At 39.6% G+C, this 18613-nt stretch overlaps 1 protein-coding gene across 8 annotated transcripts in view; it reads left to right on the plus strand.

The window, feature by feature from the left end:
• LOC127796811 (villin-1) overlaps nucleotides 1–18613 on the plus strand; it is a 29102-nt gene that overhangs the window by 2754 nt on the left and 7735 nt on the right. For 6 of the 8 annotated variants that reach the window (XM_052329213.1, XM_052329232.1, XM_052329214.1 and 3 more), the window contains 14 exons: nucleotides 95–331; nucleotides 702–879; nucleotides 964–1096; nucleotides 1836–2001; nucleotides 11617–11767; nucleotides 11888–11973; nucleotides 12096–12251; nucleotides 13493–13561; nucleotides 14872–14940; nucleotides 15054–15191; nucleotides 15994–16122; nucleotides 16215–16362; nucleotides 16515–16525; nucleotides 16972–17112. In XM_052329213.1, coding sequence (XP_052185173.1) covers nucleotides 95–331; nucleotides 702–879; nucleotides 964–1096; nucleotides 1836–2001; nucleotides 11617–11767; nucleotides 11888–11973; nucleotides 12096–12251; nucleotides 13493–13561; nucleotides 14872–14940; nucleotides 15054–15191; nucleotides 15994–16122; nucleotides 16215–16362; nucleotides 16515–16525; nucleotides 16972–17112 — 1812 coding nt within the window. Of the gene's footprint in view, nucleotides 1–94; nucleotides 332–701; nucleotides 880–963; nucleotides 1097–1835; nucleotides 2002–11616; nucleotides 11768–11887; nucleotides 11974–12095; nucleotides 12252–13492; nucleotides 13562–14871; nucleotides 14941–15053; nucleotides 15192–15993; nucleotides 16123–16214; nucleotides 16363–16514; nucleotides 16526–16971; nucleotides 17113–18613 lie in introns of those variants that run through there. The other 2 variants (XM_052329235.1, XM_052329238.1) reach the window with 2 other exon arrangements.

Here is an 18613-nt window from a genome sequence, read left to right on the forward strand (position 1 = left end):
TGTTGGGGTGAGGGCATTTTCATGAATTTGGAAGATTTGATGTTTGACAGTTAACTTCATCAGATGGTTGTTTTAACTTTGATTAATTTGGCAGGTTGACTCTGCCCTTGTGTCAGACAAAGCACTTGAGTTGGATGATGCACTGGGGTCTCATGCTGTGCAATATAGAGAAGTACAAGGTGAAGAAACTGAGAAGTTCTTGTCATACTTCAAACCCTGTATCATCCCAATAGAAGGAACTTTTTCTTCAGGACCAGAGAATCTCAATAGTGAAACATACCAAGTCAGCTTGTTAACATGCAAAGGAGACCGTGTTGTCTATGTTAAAGAGGTAGACTTTGCTGCAAGATGATTGATGACTAATTTTGTATTCTTAGCAAGTTAACTCTAGAAAGAGGCCAGTGATTTTTGTCATCATGGACAAAATTCCTCAGGCCTGGCTGATAAAACTATAGAATGATGTTAACTATTTGTTTCATGGGTTATAGAGAGAAAAATCCTTGTAATGTTTTATATATGTCTGCACCATTACATTGGTTTTCCTCTTTATTATAGCAGCTATTCCAATGCCATATTTCCAAGCTAGATTATTAAAATGTCTATTTTCTCTGTTTCCTTTTCAGACCCCTTAAACTATTCTATTTTACGTGCCAGCTTAAATACTTGGTAAATGTGACTTTTGTTGTGTGCTCTGTGACCAGGTGCCTTTTACTAGAACCTCCTTGAACCACAATGATGTATTCATACTTGACACTGCATCAAAAATTTTCCTTTTCAGTGGTTGCAATTCTAGCATACAAGGGAGAGCTAAGGCATTGGAAGTTGTTCAGTATATCAAAGAGAATAAACATGGGGGTAACTGTGAGGTTGCAGCTATAGGTTAGGATTTTCTTTTCAACACTTCCTAATCCTCTATTCATCTAGTGTGAGTACATAGTGGAAATTTTAACTTATCTGCTGCAGATGATGGGAAGCTTGTTGGGGATCCTGATGTTGGGGAATTCTGGAGCTTGTTTGGCGGTTATGCTCCTATTCCTCGTGACTCACCCTCTGCTACCCAGAAAGAACCTGATCTTTCAACTGTAAAATTGTTTTGGTAAGTTTTTTTGAGCTCAATGTAAGATTGCGCTTTCACCCAAAAGTGTCAACTGAAGTTAAACTCTTGGGTTCATAGGACCAAATAAATTATTCAAATCTCCTTAATAGACTAGTGATGGAAGATTGAGTTATGACAAACTCTGCCCTTTAGCTTTGGTGTACTCACCAAGCAAGCAATCTCATCTCAATGTAATCTTGACCTAGGCCAGTCTCAACTCAAACAAACTCTCTTGGTTTGTACCCATATAATAGTGGTACTGAGAGTATCAGCAGCAACTAGTTTTATTACAGCACAGCTTATGATGTTCACTGAATTTACCTTTGAGCTTGTTGGACCAAGCAATATGCCTAAAACCTCCCCTGTAAATTACCAATGTGGAATCAGGTAATGTGACAGTCGGGGATAAGTTCATGCCCCTATTTATTGTGAATCTGCCTTGTGGCATGCTTACAGTTTTTGCCTGACTACTTTGAGTAGACGTCAATTTGTCATGAGGGAGGGAGGGAGGAGGGAGTACAACTTATCCTGCAAGTCTCAACAGTCAGCTTAGGTATCTTTTATGGCTGGATTTTTTAACTAGTCCGGAAATCCTTTATTCAACTAAATCAACGTCCCCCAGTTTCTGCAGAACCCAAGTTGCATGTATTTCATTCCAAAATTTCCCTTCTCTTTTTCATTTTATTTTCTTTGTCGGAGTGTGCCTTCATCTTATATATTGAGATTCTCCAATTGACAGGATAACTACTCAGGGAAAATTTAGTGAAAGTGAGACTGACAATTTGAAGAAAGAAATACTTAGCTCAAACAAGTGCTATATGTTGGATTCTGATTCTGAGATTTTTGTTTGGATGGGAAGAACTACCTCGATCACAGAACGGAAAACTGCAATTGCATCTGTAGAAGTAAGAATCTCTCTCTCTCTCTCTCACACACACACACACGCAAGTTCATGCATTTGAATATTCAGCACCAACTTACAGTGTTTATTCTGCTTCATCTATATTATAGAATTTATTTTCTATAACACTTAATTGAAATTTCAGTCTGGCTTACGTATAACATTAGGAACTTCACTCCGAGGATAAGCTGTGGACCCAATTTACATTGTTCTAGCCAGTACAGAGTATATTGTTGGTGAAATTTGTGTTAAGACCCACTTATGTGGGGATGCATAACTGGAAACTGATATCAACGTTGTCACTGAATAATGATTCAGATCCTACAATTTAGTTAAAGATGTGCCTTTGAGAGAACTCACTTTATTGTCTCAAAAATCTGCAGCACTCCATGTCTTCTTATTTATGTACCTTAGAGGAATAAATGACCTTCTGGCATAATACACAATCTTTTTGGTTTGAAATTAGGGTGAACAACTATAAGACCAATTTTGTTGTATGGCATAGAGTGTTGGGAAATAAAGCACCAACATGTGTAAAATGAGTGTATTGGAAATAAGGATTTTATGATGGATGTGCGATCATACAATAAAAAGTAAAACTAGAGATTAGGTTATTCATAATAAGGTTGGAATGGCTCCAATCGAAGATAATATGAAATGATATACAGAACTGATAGAAAGAAGAGAGGGAAAAGAGAGATTGGAGGGAAAAACTGCTTCAATTCTATTAAGCTAGGTTACAAGTATTTATACTAAAACATTGTAACTGCTATGTACAAGTTACCTAAGCTAGGTACAAGGTACACTAATATAGACAACACCTAATACAATCTAACTAATATGAATTCCCAATCAGCTGATCCATAGTCCCAGCAAATGCTATAATCTCACCAGAAACCAACTTTTCTCGCACAAAGTGACAATCTATTTCAATATGCTTGGTGCTTTCGTGAAAAACAAGATTAGAGGCAATATGAAGAGCAGTCTGATTGTCATGCATAAGCTGTGTAGAACTTGAACCACCAAACTGCAGCTCCTTAAGAAGTTGTTTCAGCCAAATTAGCTCACTTGTAGCTAATGCCATGGCTCTATACTTAGCTTCAGTATGAAATCTAGCAACAACATGCTGCTTTTTATTCTTTTAACAAACCAGATTGCCTCCAACCAATCTAGAATAGCCAAAAGTGGACTGTTTGTCAAATGGACAACCTGCCCAATCAGCATCTGCATAACCAGCACCCGTGAGATATGATTAAGATGGTTTGGTCATGCAAAAAGAATACTAATATAGGCTCCTGTAAGGAAAGTGGATAGAATGGAACAAGTGTTTAGTAGAGGAGGCAGAGGAAGACCAAGAAAAACTTGATGGAAGACTCTTAGTTATGATATAAGGGAATTACATGCAATAAGGCCATAGATAGAAATGATTGATGAGCTAGCATTCACGTGGTTGACCTCACTTAAGGGGATGAAACCAGATATGTTGTTGTATCAAGGTTGTGAGATTTATATTTATGTCATGCTTATGTCATGACCAATTTAGTATTAGTATAAATAGGTGTATAATCTATATGTTTGAGTGAGAAATTTATTTCCTCCAACTAGGGTTTCTCTCTCTTAAGTTCTTTGATTCAACATGGTATCAGAGCCACCATACAAACACTAGTTATCTCTTCCATCTCTGGCAACATCTCTTGATTGTTCCACCGGCTGCGCCATTTCTCGCGTCACCAGCTGCCATCACCAACCACTGCCATTGCCTCCAGCTACTGTCATTCACCGTCTCACGTCACCCTCTTTGGCCACTAGATCTGCAGCTATCGCCGTTCACCGTCACTTGCGTCTGCGACTTTCGTCGTTGCCACTTGCTTCCGCATCTTTTGTAGCCACTACTGTCGTTGTTGACCTCTAGTGGGTTTCCAATGGTAGCCACTTCACTGCCATCACCTTCTGCCGGCCTCCCGCGACCGTTGGTCTTCTGCGACCTTAGATCTAGATGCACCTTCTCAGATCTCAGTCATCGCCGTCACTAGATCTTCTTCTTCTTCTTGGCCGTTCATCTTCTTCTTGGTCGACAGCCTCAGATTGATCTACGTCGGCCACTGTGCTCCAGTCATCTTCGCCGTCCGGCCGCCTCTGCCTTCTCTATCGACGACCCTAGCTCACCTAGATCCAGCGGCTCCCAGCCTCAGATTTGCTGCCGCCTACAGTTTGCAGCCCTAGATCTACCTTTAGTTGCCACAGCCGTTGAGTCACGGCCTTCAGATCCGGCCATCATTGCTTAGATTTGGTCGTGCCTTGCTCACATCTAGTCGCCATCGCTCAGCCGCTGCTGCTTCTCCACATCGCCGGCATTCGTTGCCAGCTCCATCGTCGTCTTCTTTTGGCCCTCACTGTGGCTCTTGCTCACTATTGTCGCCTTCTCTTTTGTTGCTGACGATTGCAGGCCGCCGTTGAGTTGCCTAGGTAATTGTTGCTGCTGTTGATCTGCCGTTTTAGATCTCACCGGATCTTCCTCATCGGTCTCTCGTTGGATTTGCCTCATCGATCTCTCTGCAAATTTGCCTCATTGGCTGCTGTTTCTCTGGCCATCATTTCTCAGATCCGGTCATCAATCATTCAAATCCAGCCATCAATCCCTCAGATACGACCATCGCTCTTTAGATCCAGCCGCCACTGTTCAGATCAGGCTGCCCTTTGCTTAGATCCGTCCACTGTTCTTCAAATTCGATTGTCAGTCTTCAGATCCGGCCGCTTCCATCCAGATCCGCACCGTTCCTATCTAGATCTTGTGGCTGCTTATCAAATCTTGTGTCTGGTTTCTCAGATCTCGTCTCCTTTCAGCGCAACTCTCAAATCGGCTTGCCTTCAGATCTCACACCTGTTTCTCCTTCTAGTGCGTCTCTCAAATCTTGTGACCTCTTCAGTCTTCTCCAGATCTTGTGCATCGCACAGATCTCGCGTCGTCGTTGCATGGTTGATCTGCTATCGTTATCGTCGTCGCTAAGATCTACCTCCAGTCATCGCCTCCGCAACCTCCAATCGTTGGTTACCTCTACTGCTTGTTTGCAATTGACCCAAAGCAGTTGTCATCTACAGTAATATCTCCACATGCCCTCGGATAAATTACATTTGTAACAAGTTTGAAACTTATAATATATATGTTCCAGCTTGAGGGGGAGTGTGAGATTTATATTTATGTCATGCTTATGTTATGGCTTATGTTATGACCTATTTAGTATTAGTATAAATAGGTGTATAATCTATGTATTTGAGTGAGGAATTTATTTTCTCCAACTAGGATTTCTCTCTCTCAAGTTCTCTGATTCAACAAAGGTGAAGTGGTGAACTGCAAAAACTTCCTTTTTCCCTTATGTACTTAGGTAAGGTCTTCTATGTTCTTAGGAACATAAGCTACTTAGCCAGTAGTGATGTTAGGCTGCAGTTGATTAGAGACTTGAATTATTGATTAGGACTCTTTAATATGCCACATTTGAAACTAAATTTTGAATAATGGAAAACGACAGGGTTTACTTTTGAACAAAAGATGTCTGTCAATCTGCTTTTGGTAAAAAGTAATATATGACCTTTGTTGCCCCAACTTCTGTAGGATTTTTAGTTTCCTCATAAATTTGGGAAAAGATGGCAAAGTAGGCATAGATGCCAACATGGAACAAGATGGGAGTTTGTGTTTATCTTTAAAGATCAAACTTCCCAAGACTTTGACTTCCTCTTAAATGCATTTAGAGTCTGACTCTTCACATACTGAGGAATTTAGGCCACCTTATTGATAGAATTCCCACTCAAACTTCAATTTCCTATCCCAATCAATAGATATCAATCTGAATTACAATGCTCAATTCTAGAAAACTAACAAAGAAAATAAAGAAGAACAGAAAAAAAGAAAACGAGGGCCAATTCGACAGATTCCCCTGATGGTTACAGTCACGTGAGGTTGTTATTCCTAACCATCTATGACAATTTTATCCCTGTATCCTTTTCCTCACTTGCCCTCTTGCTTCCTTTTTTACCCCTACGCTGATATGTGTGATGTATCGATGCTCTATCATGACTCCTGTCCATAAGATTCACCTTGTCCTCAAGGTGAAACTCGGGAAACTGTTGCAATATCTGATTGTACGGTTCCCATGTAGCTTCTAAGGGTGGCAGCTCTTTCCATTGAATTAGCACATCAAGGCCCCTAAAGTTTTTACCTCTGCCCGGCCGTATTCCCAATAGGAATTCTGGTTTTACTATCATCTCTAGCTCGGCTGTCAACTGAGTTGGAATGGAGGCAGCTGCTGGTGATGTCCCTTTGGCTTTATGTAGTTGAGATACATGAAAGACGGGATGGATGGCACATGTGGGTGGAAGTTCTAGCTTGTACGCCACCTTCCCTATCCTTTTTTCCACAGCAAAGGGTCCATAATACCTTGGTGACAGCTTTTCATTTAGCTTGGCAGCCAAGGTCTTTTGCCTATATGGTCTAATTTTCAGGTAGACCAAGTCTCCCACTTCGAATTGAATGTCCCTCCGCTTCTTATCCGCTATGGATTTCATCTTTGCTTGTGCTAGCAGCAGTTGGCCTTTAAGCTCTTCCAGCACTACATCCCTCTCTACTAGCTACTGCTCCAACCCGGATATGACGGTGATACCCTTCACAAACCATAGAAGTGGAGGTGGCTCGCCCCCATAGACTATCTAAAAAGGGGTTAGTTTAGAAGAAGCTTGATAGGAAATATTATACCAATACTCAACCCAAGGAAGCCAAGTGTACCACGCCTTAGGTGTCGAAGAGGCAAAACATCGGAGATAAGTCTCCAATGTCCTGTTGAGGACTTCCGTTTGGCCATCGGATTGGGGGTGGTAGGCTGTACTCCTATTCAACTGTGTGCCCTGTAGTCGAAATAGCTCTTTCCAAAAATGACTGATGAAGACCTTGTCTCTATCCGAGACTATAAAATTAGGAGTCCCATGTAGCCGTACAATTTCTTTGACAAAATTTCCTGCTACACTGGTTGCTGTAAATGGGTGTTTCAATCCGATAAAATGCCCATACTTGCTAAGCCTATCCACCACCACTAGAATGGAGTCCATTCCCCCAGATTTTGGCAGTCCCTCTATGAAGTCCATTGACAAATCCTCCCAAATTTGATGGGGAATAGGGAGCGGTTGAAGTAGCCCCCCTGATGAGAGAGCCATGTACTTGTGCTGCTGGCATATGGGACATTGGCGGACATACCGATGGATATCCTTTTTCATTCCTATCCAATACACATTAGCAACCAGCCTTTTGTAAGTTCGCAAGAAACCCGAGTGGCCTTCAAGCTGTCCATCGTGACCCTTCTTCATCACTAAAGGAATCAAAGTCGAAGCAGGGGGAAGTAGCAATCTGCCCTTGAATAATAACTGCCCATCCACCAAGGAATAGCCTGGCCTACTTGAAGGTTCAGCTTGCAGCTCCCTGATGATCTGTTGGAAGTGGCTGTTTTCGGCCACTTCTTCTTTGAGTTGATCTAATTGTAGCACCCGAGGAGTAGTGAGAGCCATGAGTGTAATTGGAAATGAAAACTGGGAGAGCACATCAGCAGCACGGTTCTCCAAACCAGGCCGGTATTGTATCTCAAAGTTGTAGCCCATTAACTTCATCACCTATTTTTGACATTCCAGACTCACCAATCGTTGCTCCATCAAGAACCTCAAACTTTTCTGATCTGTTCGGATTGTGAACTTCCTCCCCAATAAATAATGTCGCCATTTTTGTACCGCAAATACAATAGCCATCAACTCCCTCTCATAGACCGACTTATTCCGACCGTTAGGGTTTAAAGCATGACTAAAGAAAGCAAGTGGCCTATGTTCCTACATCAATACACCCCCGAGTCCATACCCTGAGGCATTCGTCTCCACTATAAATTCCTTCAAAAAATCTGGTAGGGCGAGCACTAGTAAGGCTGTCATGGCTGTCTTTAGGGACTGAAAAGCTTGCTCCGAACTCTCATCCCAATAGAAGTTATCTTTTCGAAGTCGTTCCGTTAACAGCTAAGCTAATTTTCCATAATTTCGTACAAACTGGCAATAATACCCCGTGAGTCCCAAAAAACCACGGAGTACTCGCTGCGAACGTGGGCTAGGCCAATCCCTAACTGCCTGAATTTTTGAATTGTCCACAACAACCTCTTGCTGCCAAATAATGTGGCCTAAGTAGTCAATCTCCATCTGTCCAAACCTGCATTTTTTTGCATTGGCATACAACTTGTTTTCAGCTAATATTCCCAATACACAACGCAAATGATCCCGATGTTCCTGCATCGTTCTGCTGTACACCAAAATGTCGTCAAAAAACACGAGAACAAACTGTCTCAATTGCTCCCTAAAAATCTCATTCATCAAAAACTGAAATGTAGCGGGTGCGTTTGTTAATCCAAACGGCATCACCATAAACTCATAATGGCCCTCATAAGTCCGAAAAGCAGTTTTCGGAATGTCTTTAGGTGCGATACATATTTGATGGTAACCCGATTTTAAATTCAATTTAGAAAAAACTGCAACTCAATTCAGCTCATCTAGGAGTTCTTCAATAACCGGAATTGAAAATTTATCAGGAATAGTTACCTTGTTTAGAGCTCGGTAGTCTACGCAAAACCTTCACCCCCGGTCCTTTTTCTTGACTAGCAATACGGGACTGGAAAAAGGGCTGATGCTTGGCCTGATGATACCTGTAGCCAGCATCTCTCTAACAAGTTTTTCAATCTCAATCTTCAAGAGATGCGGGTATCGGTAAGGTCTCACATTGACTGGGGGTACCCCAGGTTGCAGCGTGATGGTATGATCCCGCCTTCAATGCGGGGGCAGCCCACACGGCTCTTCAAAGACTGCCTCGAAGTCGGACAACACCTCCTGTAAGCTGTTAGGGATGTCAACTTCCACTGCTTCAGTCGTTAAACAGCCCAACTCCAATAATACTCCTTCCCCACCCTTCCGGAATGCCTTCATCATGGACTTCATGGTCACTAAAGTTTTACTAAGGCTAGGATCCCCATGTAAGGTAATGGCCGTGTCTCCCACCTTGAACCTCATGATCAGGGAACCCCAATCCACTTGTATCTCTCCCAATGTGGCCAACCACTTCATCCCAAGAATGACATCAGAGCTGCCCAGCTCCAAAGGGAGGAAGTCTTCCACAATCTTCACATTCTGTAATAACAAGGGGACCCTCTTGCATACTCCCACCCCTTGCACTGCCATTCCTGAGCCCATTATCACCCCATATCCTCGAGTAGGCATCCTTACGAGCCCCAATTTTTGCACCAAGTCAGCTGCTATGAAATTATGGGAAGCCCCGCTATCGATCAGGACAATCACTTCTTGGCCTTCTATTGTTCCTTTAATCTTCATCGTTTGAGGAGGAGTTAGCCCCACCATGGAGTTTAGTGATAACTCCACCATCTCCCCTTTCTTGACAGTGTCTTCCCACTCCCTGGAAGCCTCCACTGCCTCATCTTGTTTAGTCCCTTCTTCTTCTCCCTTCTTCGTCATAAATAACCATCACTTGCAGCTCCTTGTTCTTACACCTATGCCCAATTGAATACTTCTCGTCACAGCGAAAACATAATCCCTTCACCTGCTTGGCTTGTAGCTCATTCTCACTCAATCGCTTGAAGGGTGGTGTGGACAGCTTTCCGTTGACCAGCGATCTTGGAGAATTAGAAGAGCTAGCTGTGACTATCCTAGGAGGATTAGCAGCCTAGAACCCCGAATTTCGCTGCACCATAGAAATCAGAGCTGGGTGTGGGGTCACCTTACTTGGGCTGTAACCAAAACGATTTGCTTGTAGCACCTGATTCCGGTCCTCAATCCGCTGAGCCATTTCCATGATATTCTTGAGGCCCAAGGGCCTCAACACCTTGATTTCCGCCCTGATCTTCGGTTTGAGCCCATTAACAAAGTGTCCCTCCAAAATCGCTTCGGGGATCTCTTCAATGGGTGATGCTAGAGTCTCAAAGTAAATTCGATAGTCTCGGACCATACCCCACTGTCGAAGGGCCATGAACCTCTCCTCCACGGTCCCTTATTGGGTGGACTTGAATCAGTTCCTCAGTAGCCCTTTAAGCTCCTCCCAATTTCTTACTCGCCACCTCCTTTACTCCCATTGAAACCAAGATAGAGCCCCTCCTTCAAAGCATAAGGCTGCCGACTCCAACTTCTCCGCATCGGTCAGTTGGTTTACTGTGAAGTAGCGCTTGGCCCTGAAGACCCAGCCATCTGGATCATCTTCCTCGAAGATGGGCATTTCCAAGCGCCTCCCACGGTACTCCTACCTTCCGACTCCATCAACCCAGTCGCCCCCTTCGCCACTTCTCCCTCCAACCGCTGGCGTCCCCTCCCTTGACAAGGACGATCCCGCAGGTTGATCTTCCCCATCTCGCTTCCCCTTCCTCTCCCTCTCCTGCTCATCCCATCGCGCCATTAATAGGTTGAATCGGTCCATCATCCCCGCCATGCTCTTTTCAATATTTTGCACCCTCATGACTTCTGCCTTCACCGATTCTATACTATCTTATAAACCCGCCATACGCCCCTCCAGCTCACCCACTCTTTCAGAAACAGTCATCCCCATGGATCGATTGCTCTGATACCAAAATGATAGAATTCCCACTCAAACTTCAATTTCCTATCCCAATCAGTAGATATCAATCCAAATTACAATGCTCAATTCCAGAAAACTAACAAAGAAAATAAAGAAGAACAGAAAAAAAAAAAGAAAACGAGGGCTAATTCGAGAGGGCCTGCTCTCCCAAAATCTTCTTTAGGTTTCTTCACCCTCTCTCGCTTCTTTCCACTCTCTCTTATAGAGATTCCCCCGACGGTTACAACCACGTGAGGTTGTTATTCCTAACCGTCTATGGCAATTTTATCCCTGTATCCTTTTCCTCACTTGCCCTCTTGTTTCCTTTCTTACCCTACGCTGATATGTGTGATGTATCAGTGCTCTATCACTTATACTTGTCCCTCTTCTTCCCCCTTTCTCCCCCCCCCCCCCCCCAAAAAAAATATATATATATATATATAAAGATAAAAAAAAAATATATATATATATATATAAAGATAAAAAAAACTATGTACTCACTCAAGGCCTTCTGCCTCTTCTTAGTTGGTACATGGATAACTTTTCATATGAACTACTGAAGAAAATTTATGTGCAAATATGAAAATATTGGTCAAAGTAATCTAAGTTAACGGCCAAGTAATGAAGCCAGAGTGAGGTACATGGAGAAGGTCTTCCCCACCTTTTTGGTGGGAGACAACAGCTCTTTGCTTGACTGGTATCTGCTGCCTACTCAGTAAGGGAGGTGCAGTTTTCATTTCTCTATTGATATATGGGTTTGCTTGTGATTTAAGAACGAAAAAGATCATTAAAGAGAAGATTGAAAAAAAAAAAAGGAAACATGTAAAAGTTATTAGTCTGTGGAAGACTGGACATCCCCCCCCCCCCCCCCCCCCCCTCCCCCCAAACACACACACACACACACACAAAATGGAAGAAATGCAGCTTGAGCTTGGGTACATGTTTGTAAGGGAAATGTTTCCTGCCTGATTAATGGTTTCTCCTTCACAGGAGTTCGTTAGATCTCAAGGAAGATCAGTCAGTACCCATTTAACTTTCTTAACTGAAGGATCGGAAACTGCCTCATTTAGGTCCTATTTTGATAACTGGCCTCAAACAGTTGAACCAAAGCTGTATGAAGATGGTCGTGGGAAAGTAGCAGGTTGTGCACTCATGCAACAAACTTAAAAACAAATAAATAGAATATTTGATGGTAAGGAGTAGGTTATTTCTAGTGGTAGTAGCTGTGTTTTTCTAACCTTTTACTTTCCTTTCTAATCAGCAATGTTTAAGCAACATGGTTATGATGTCAAAGAGCTACCTGAAGAAGACTGCCAGCCATATATAGATTGCAATGGCACTTTAAAGGTGAGGTATTTTTTTTTTTGGTTTTGGGGTGGGGGGAGAATCCAGCATAGATATTACAATTGTAAGCTTGTGTCTTCCAGCAATTTTTAATTCATAATTCCATATTGTTCTTAATATTTTAGGTTTGGCGGGTAGATGACAATGGAGTACTACTACTTCCTGTTGAGGAGCAGAGAAAGCTTTACAGTGGGGACTGCTACATTGTGCAGTATGTGTATTCTAGCAATGACAGGGAGGAGAATTTATTCTATGGATGGCTTGGTTGCAGTAGCACAATGGTAATTTTTGTGGATGCATTGACAGGAATCTCCCATGTTCATTCGTGCTTTCTGTTTAGATGTATTTTCTTATCTAGGAATCCAGTTCAGAAATCTTATCTAAGATTGCAAATGATAATATTGATGGATTCATTAAGAATAATTTTGACTAGTTATTGTAGGAGATTTCCATTTTCATGCACTTGGCTTGATGATTAGCGGTATTTATTGTTGACTACATCTTTGCATGTTAATCTGCAATTTCCCCCTGTATAGCACTCTTGAGGAAATTCTACTTGCCAAAAGAAATATATATATATATATATATATATACTGATGTAGTAAACATACATGGAGCAAACTCCAGTCGATACACAGGCTAATTTTTTAAATATTGTTAAACAATTCATCACTTCATTCTTGCAAATATATTGTCATCTGGAAAAGTCTAAACTTCAAATAATGATTAAAATTATTGAGAAGTGCTTTACAATGTCCAATTTTCACTTGGGAATGTACCTTGAATCATGGGAAGTTTGTAGTCCAAATAACCTCGAAAATATATCTTGCCTTTTCTTCTCTTGCTTATGCTCTTGAAACAAGGGTTTATACAAATAATGGATTGACAAGAAAAATGAGATACCATAGCTAATCAGATAAAGGTCACAAGGAGTAAACTGAGGGAAGGACCACTTATATCAAAGACTAGCCTTCCCATGAAACAAATTGGGATACATATACTAAGATTAGGAAATAATTGCGAGTCAAACACCTAATTCCTTTAGGAGATGGTCATATCCTTTTCAAAAGTAAGCTTATGCAGAAAAACATCAATGCTATCAAGATGATGTGTCTGTTCGAAGTTGACCTTTCTTGGTTGTTTGGAATGTACAAGATTTATCATAAATGTTTTTTTTCCTGCTAATATTGGTACATACATACTTGGATAATGAGAACAAAAGTAATAGACTCAAAACTCAGACTTCCCACTGTGAGTAAATAATGGAACTTACTCCATTATGTTGGTTCTTCTTCTTCTTCGTTTTGTTGGTTCTTGATAGGAGGGAAATAGAGCTTACTCCATACCTTTTTTTGCTAATCATATGATGCAAAGCATCTTTTAGAATTTGAAAGAGTGAGCTTACATCCATCTGTACTCCATATTGATGCTTGTGAGTTGTTTCTCATGGATATAGCCATAGTGATACTAACTCTTAGTAATTCATGAAAATTTTTTCTTGTCTATTTCATGACCTCTGCAGGAAAGTAAGGCAGGTGCTATCTCCCATATGAACCTCATTGCCACCTCAATTAAGGGGAATCCAGTTGTGGTTAGTTTTCTATATTGCAATTTCATGAATATAAGTTATTGATCTTGTACTTATAATTTCTGTTCTGATTTAACTGGCACTAATGTGAATCATGAAGTTCAAATATTAACATCCGCTAAAACTTTGCTAGTTGTGTTAGGTGCATTAATATTAACATCCCCTAAAACTTTGATTTGTAAAGAAAATGATTAATCCAAACAAAATAAACGAAAAAGAAATGATTAAAGAAAAACAAATCTATTAAATTTAATCAAAGGAAGGTGAATTGCATAATCAACATCTGTTCCTGGGCACGTATATAAATCCTTCTTTCATGTTTTGAGTGAATTCTCTAGAAGGACTCCTTGTAATGCCTAATTACTAACATGCATATTCCTTTCCACAATAACTTATTCTGTTAATTGTTAGAGTTCCTGTTTGTACGAGCCTCTATCATTTCTATTTCATTTATTTCTTGTTCATTTATTAGCTCCCTAATTTCTTTTACTTCAAGCACATTAATTTTACTTGTGCAATCATAACTTATGTTCAAAGGGGAAGTTAAGTCTCCTTTTCTTTCAGCCACTCTTTGCTGCAGTTTCCTGCAATCTTCGTTGGATTGGTTTATGTCCTTCAGTTGATATTTAAATGAGAAGGAATGGTTGCAACTGAGAAAACCGAGAATTGTGGCATGCTGCTTCTTTATCTCTCAAGCTAATTGTAGTGAATCCCAACTAACTATAAGTAAACAGGTTTAAGCATAAAGATAGAGACAGCACATGATCCTGCCTGGCAGTCTGGTTCCTTGGTATACTCATTTATGAGTTGGGCACTAGTCAGCTCATAAATGCATTTGTTGCAGCACGGACATATTATATTCTTGGCATGTGGTCAAGTGTAGACAAAGGTCAGAACAAGGATTGTAAAAATAAACTTGACCATGATGTCTAATAATGCACCACTGTGTAACTGTGGAGTAACCATCATACCGAAGTTTGCTTTTCTAAATATGACTTTCACAGTATTACCAGAAAAATTTGGAGAGGGCTGACTGCTGCAAACTTGAGTAAATTATGAAGGATGGATATAAGAATATTTTCTCTTTTGTACCATCCTTTTTCCAAGCTATGTTTTCTCCGTTACTAACAAACTGTTGCATTAAATTTAGTGCTATAGGTTTCTTGCTTACAAATTTCTGGCAGTTTGGGAATGTATACTACACAGAGTTTTGATAATTACAAATCAGCAGCACTATATCTCCAACTTATAAACTTGTTTTGCTAGACTGAAACGAGTTTCTTAAATTTCAAATTTTATGTTTTCTATTTCAGGCCCAAATTACCGAGGGGAGGGAACCAGTACAGTTTTTCTTTATTTTTCAGACATTGATTATTTTTAAGGTTTGTAATCACTATCTGATTTCTCCTTTCAGTCAATTTAGAGTTTGTACTTTTAGTAAATCTACTGCTAAGGATTAGCCACACTTCTTACTGTTTGTTGCCACTTCATATAGGGAGGTAAGAGTGCACAATTCAAGCTGTCTATAGCAGATAAAGGTATCCCTGATGAAACTTATGATGAGACAAGGACAGCTCTTTTTCGAGTTCAAGGAAAGAGTTTGGACAACATGCAAGCAATCCAAGTTGATCTTGTAAGTCTCAAATTTTAAGTGTTGACTTTAGTGCCCTCACCCTTTATCCTGCTAGTTTTTTTTTTCTCCCTTCGTAATAAACTCCATACAGCTTTTCTTTTGTCAGTGTTCATCTTAATATGTTAGTAAGTTGGACATTTCATATCTGAGCTGCTGATGACTTTCCAGTGTACTGATAATGTACTTTGAGATTTTACAAGTGTAAATTCAAGCAATCTGACTTGTATTCTACAGATGTAATAATGTATCTGCAATCCTGTATCTTGTAAAGTACTCTCTTGCTACAAGAACAAAACTGTGTTAAGTATGTTTCTAATGTACATCTCTTGATTAACTGAACCATTCATTGGCCAAGCTGCCTATTCTCAGGAACCAGTGGACTGCATATTATGGCAAGGGCTTATAGATTAATGAGTGCTCTACACTTTTTTTTTTAAACTGGATATATACTTTTGACCTTCCTGTAGTTAGAAGCATTAGAAGTAAAAGTTCCTGCTTGCTCGTCAACATGGTTCATGTTCCACTTTAAAGTTGTAATAGTCTGATTAATGATATGAATTAAGCATTTTAACCATTTGTGGTCATACTTATGATGATATTGGTTTTTATGCTGAAGGGGTCTAGAACTCTTGGGCATCTTCTAATTTTCTTTTTCCAGCCTAGGGTCTTTTGAGCTCAAAGATAAAAGGTGTCCATTCATGTAATTCTGATTGAGATTAGCATTCCAGAGAATATTTAATCTCATTAGCTCGTTATTCAGTACCATCTATATTTGATTCTGAAAATGTTCATATTGTTGCAGGCTTCAACCTCTCTTAATTCATCCTATTGCTACATCCTCAAGACAGAGACATCTGTCTTCACTTGGGCTGGAAATCTTTCATCAGCTAGAGATCATGATCTTGTGGACAGAATGCTGGATTTGATTCATGTGCATGTCACCTTTTTCTTATAAGACCTCCATGTTCATTTTTTTTATTTTCACTTAACTATAACCACCACATTTATTGATACCATTTGCAGCCAACATGGCAACCTATATTAGTGAGGGAAGGTAGTGAACCAGACCTATTTTGGCATGCACTGGGTGGAAAGGGGGAATATCCGAGGGAAAAAGAGATTGACATATTCATAGAAGATCCTCATTTGTTTACATGTGCCCTTACTGAAGGTAAGAAATATAATCCAGTCTTAAAATGTTTATCCCAAAGGCAATGCGGTTCTGCGTCAATTCATAATTATCCCAGCCCTGAATCATTGTAAAATCATGTCTAATGGAGGGTTCTGGACACCTTTGCTTGCCGCTTTGGAAATTCCATTCAGGTGATTTCAAGGTATATTTCGACATATCTGAGGTTACTACACTGCAAATAAAAATAGAAAGAAAGCACTGTTATTTGTAATCTTTCATTTTTTTAACTAAAATCTCTACTTAAATTATTGACTAGTGAATTTGATCTTCAAAAGGAAAATTGTCTGCTAATTGAATAGTCATTCTCTTTCCCCTATTAGTTCAACTAATTGCTTTTAAGAATTTACTGCTTGGCCTTGATAGTGGTACACTGATATAATTGTCCTGCAAATGAATTCTCTATTGACTTTGACCTTTTTGGTAATTTGAGATTTGTCATGCTAGAACTTCTCAAAATTTTCAAGGCATTTTTCTACGTAGCAGAAATTTAACATCTTAAGGAAAAATTGCATGCACACCTGCATTTTTAACAACAATAAACAATAGCCGTGTTCTCTTTTTTCATTTGATTGTTCTTTGTGATTACAGGTGAAAGAGATATTCAATTTCTCCCAGGATGATTTAACTACTGAAGATGTGGTAGTACTGGACTGCCGTAGTGAAATTTATGTATGGATAGGACACCACTCAAATATTGGATCAAAACAAGAGGCCATTAGTATTGGTTTGGTGAGCACTGCCAAATGACCTTGAATTCTTTGCTCTTCAACTTGTCCAATGTATGCTTTTGTTTTTTCTCTTTTTTCTACTATTCCAATATATGCTTCTCACATAAGAACATACTAGTCCAATGATCTTTGCCAACTCTCACACAAGCATGATAAGGATCCAGTGATACACTCCTCCCATGCAATGATCTGGTTTATTTCAAAAAAACTGTTCAACAGTGCTTGAAAATTATCATTCAATTGATCTGGTCCAAATAGGGGGTGGAGAACTGAAGACAAATAGAAACACCTCACTAGAACATGTCAAAAGTGGCTAAAAAAGATATTCAATCTTATTACCCTTGTAGGGTTTGTATGAATATATATATACAAGATGTTCTACCACAATAGGCAGCTTCCAAATCTAGATTAGGCAGTTTCCTAATCTAGATTTGGAAATATATACAATCTAAGATACAACTGAAACATATAATCTAGACAATCTTCTAGAAGATGTAGCACAAAAATATAGAAAACAAGATAAAGCATATCAAGTCCAAACTATGGCCAAGGAATCTCGGGTAGTTTCTAACACTTCCTCTCAAGATTGTGAGTGAAAGTCATGCATTCCAATCTTGCATAGTAATCTTTGACACACAACTCCCGACAGAGCCGGTCCTAGGTTTTTTAAGGTCCAGGGCAAATTTTCTCTCAAGTGTGCCCCTTTATACAAATTAAATAAAAAAAATAAAAATTGTCAACTAATTAATTTTATTAAAATTATAAAAATTTACAAAAGATAAAGAAGAATATTTTGGGGTCTCATTAAAACTTTTTTTCAAATATGTAATTTGTTTGTTCTAAAATAATAGAGTAAAATATAGTATCAAATGAAGATTGATCAAATAATTTAATTTATTAAGTTACAAAAATTTAATATCACTAATAGAGAACATGTATTATAAATATATTATTATTTAATTTTATAATTTAAATATTTAATTAATTTAATGTGTTTAATTAATAAGATAAAGAGATGAGAGTTAATTAGATTTGTTTAATTAATGAAAAATTAATTAGATGTGTTTAATTAATGAGATAGATAGGGGTGTTCATGAGAGAAAGAAAGAGGGAGGGAAAAAATAGGCAAGAGGAAGAGAGAGTAATGTGAGAGAGAGAGAGGGGGGGGACAATGGGCTGAGAAAGAGGGGGGGCCTCGTGAGAGGGAGAGCTGAGAGGGAGAGAGTCTGTGAGAGAGAGTGAGTGGGGGAAGGGGAAATATTAAAAAATTAAAAGGTAGGGAATGTAGCACTACTCAAAAAAAAAAACTTGTGCCCCCCTCAGCCATGGGCCCTGGGCTATAGCCTGGGCCAAGGCCGGCTCTGACTCCTGATAGACCTTTTGTCAAAATATTTGCAAGTTGATCACTTGAAGTTACAAATGAGCTGCAAATTAGTCCATTGTTTAATTTTTTTTTAATAAAATGCCTATTCATTTCAACATGCTTTGTTCGGTCGTGTTGA

This window comes from Diospyros lotus, chromosome 1 (genome assembly GCF_014633365.1).
Source record: "Diospyros lotus cultivar Yz01 chromosome 1, ASM1463336v1, whole genome shotgun sequence".
Taxonomy (NCBI): domain Eukaryota; kingdom Viridiplantae; phylum Streptophyta; class Magnoliopsida; order Ericales; family Ebenaceae; genus Diospyros; species Diospyros lotus.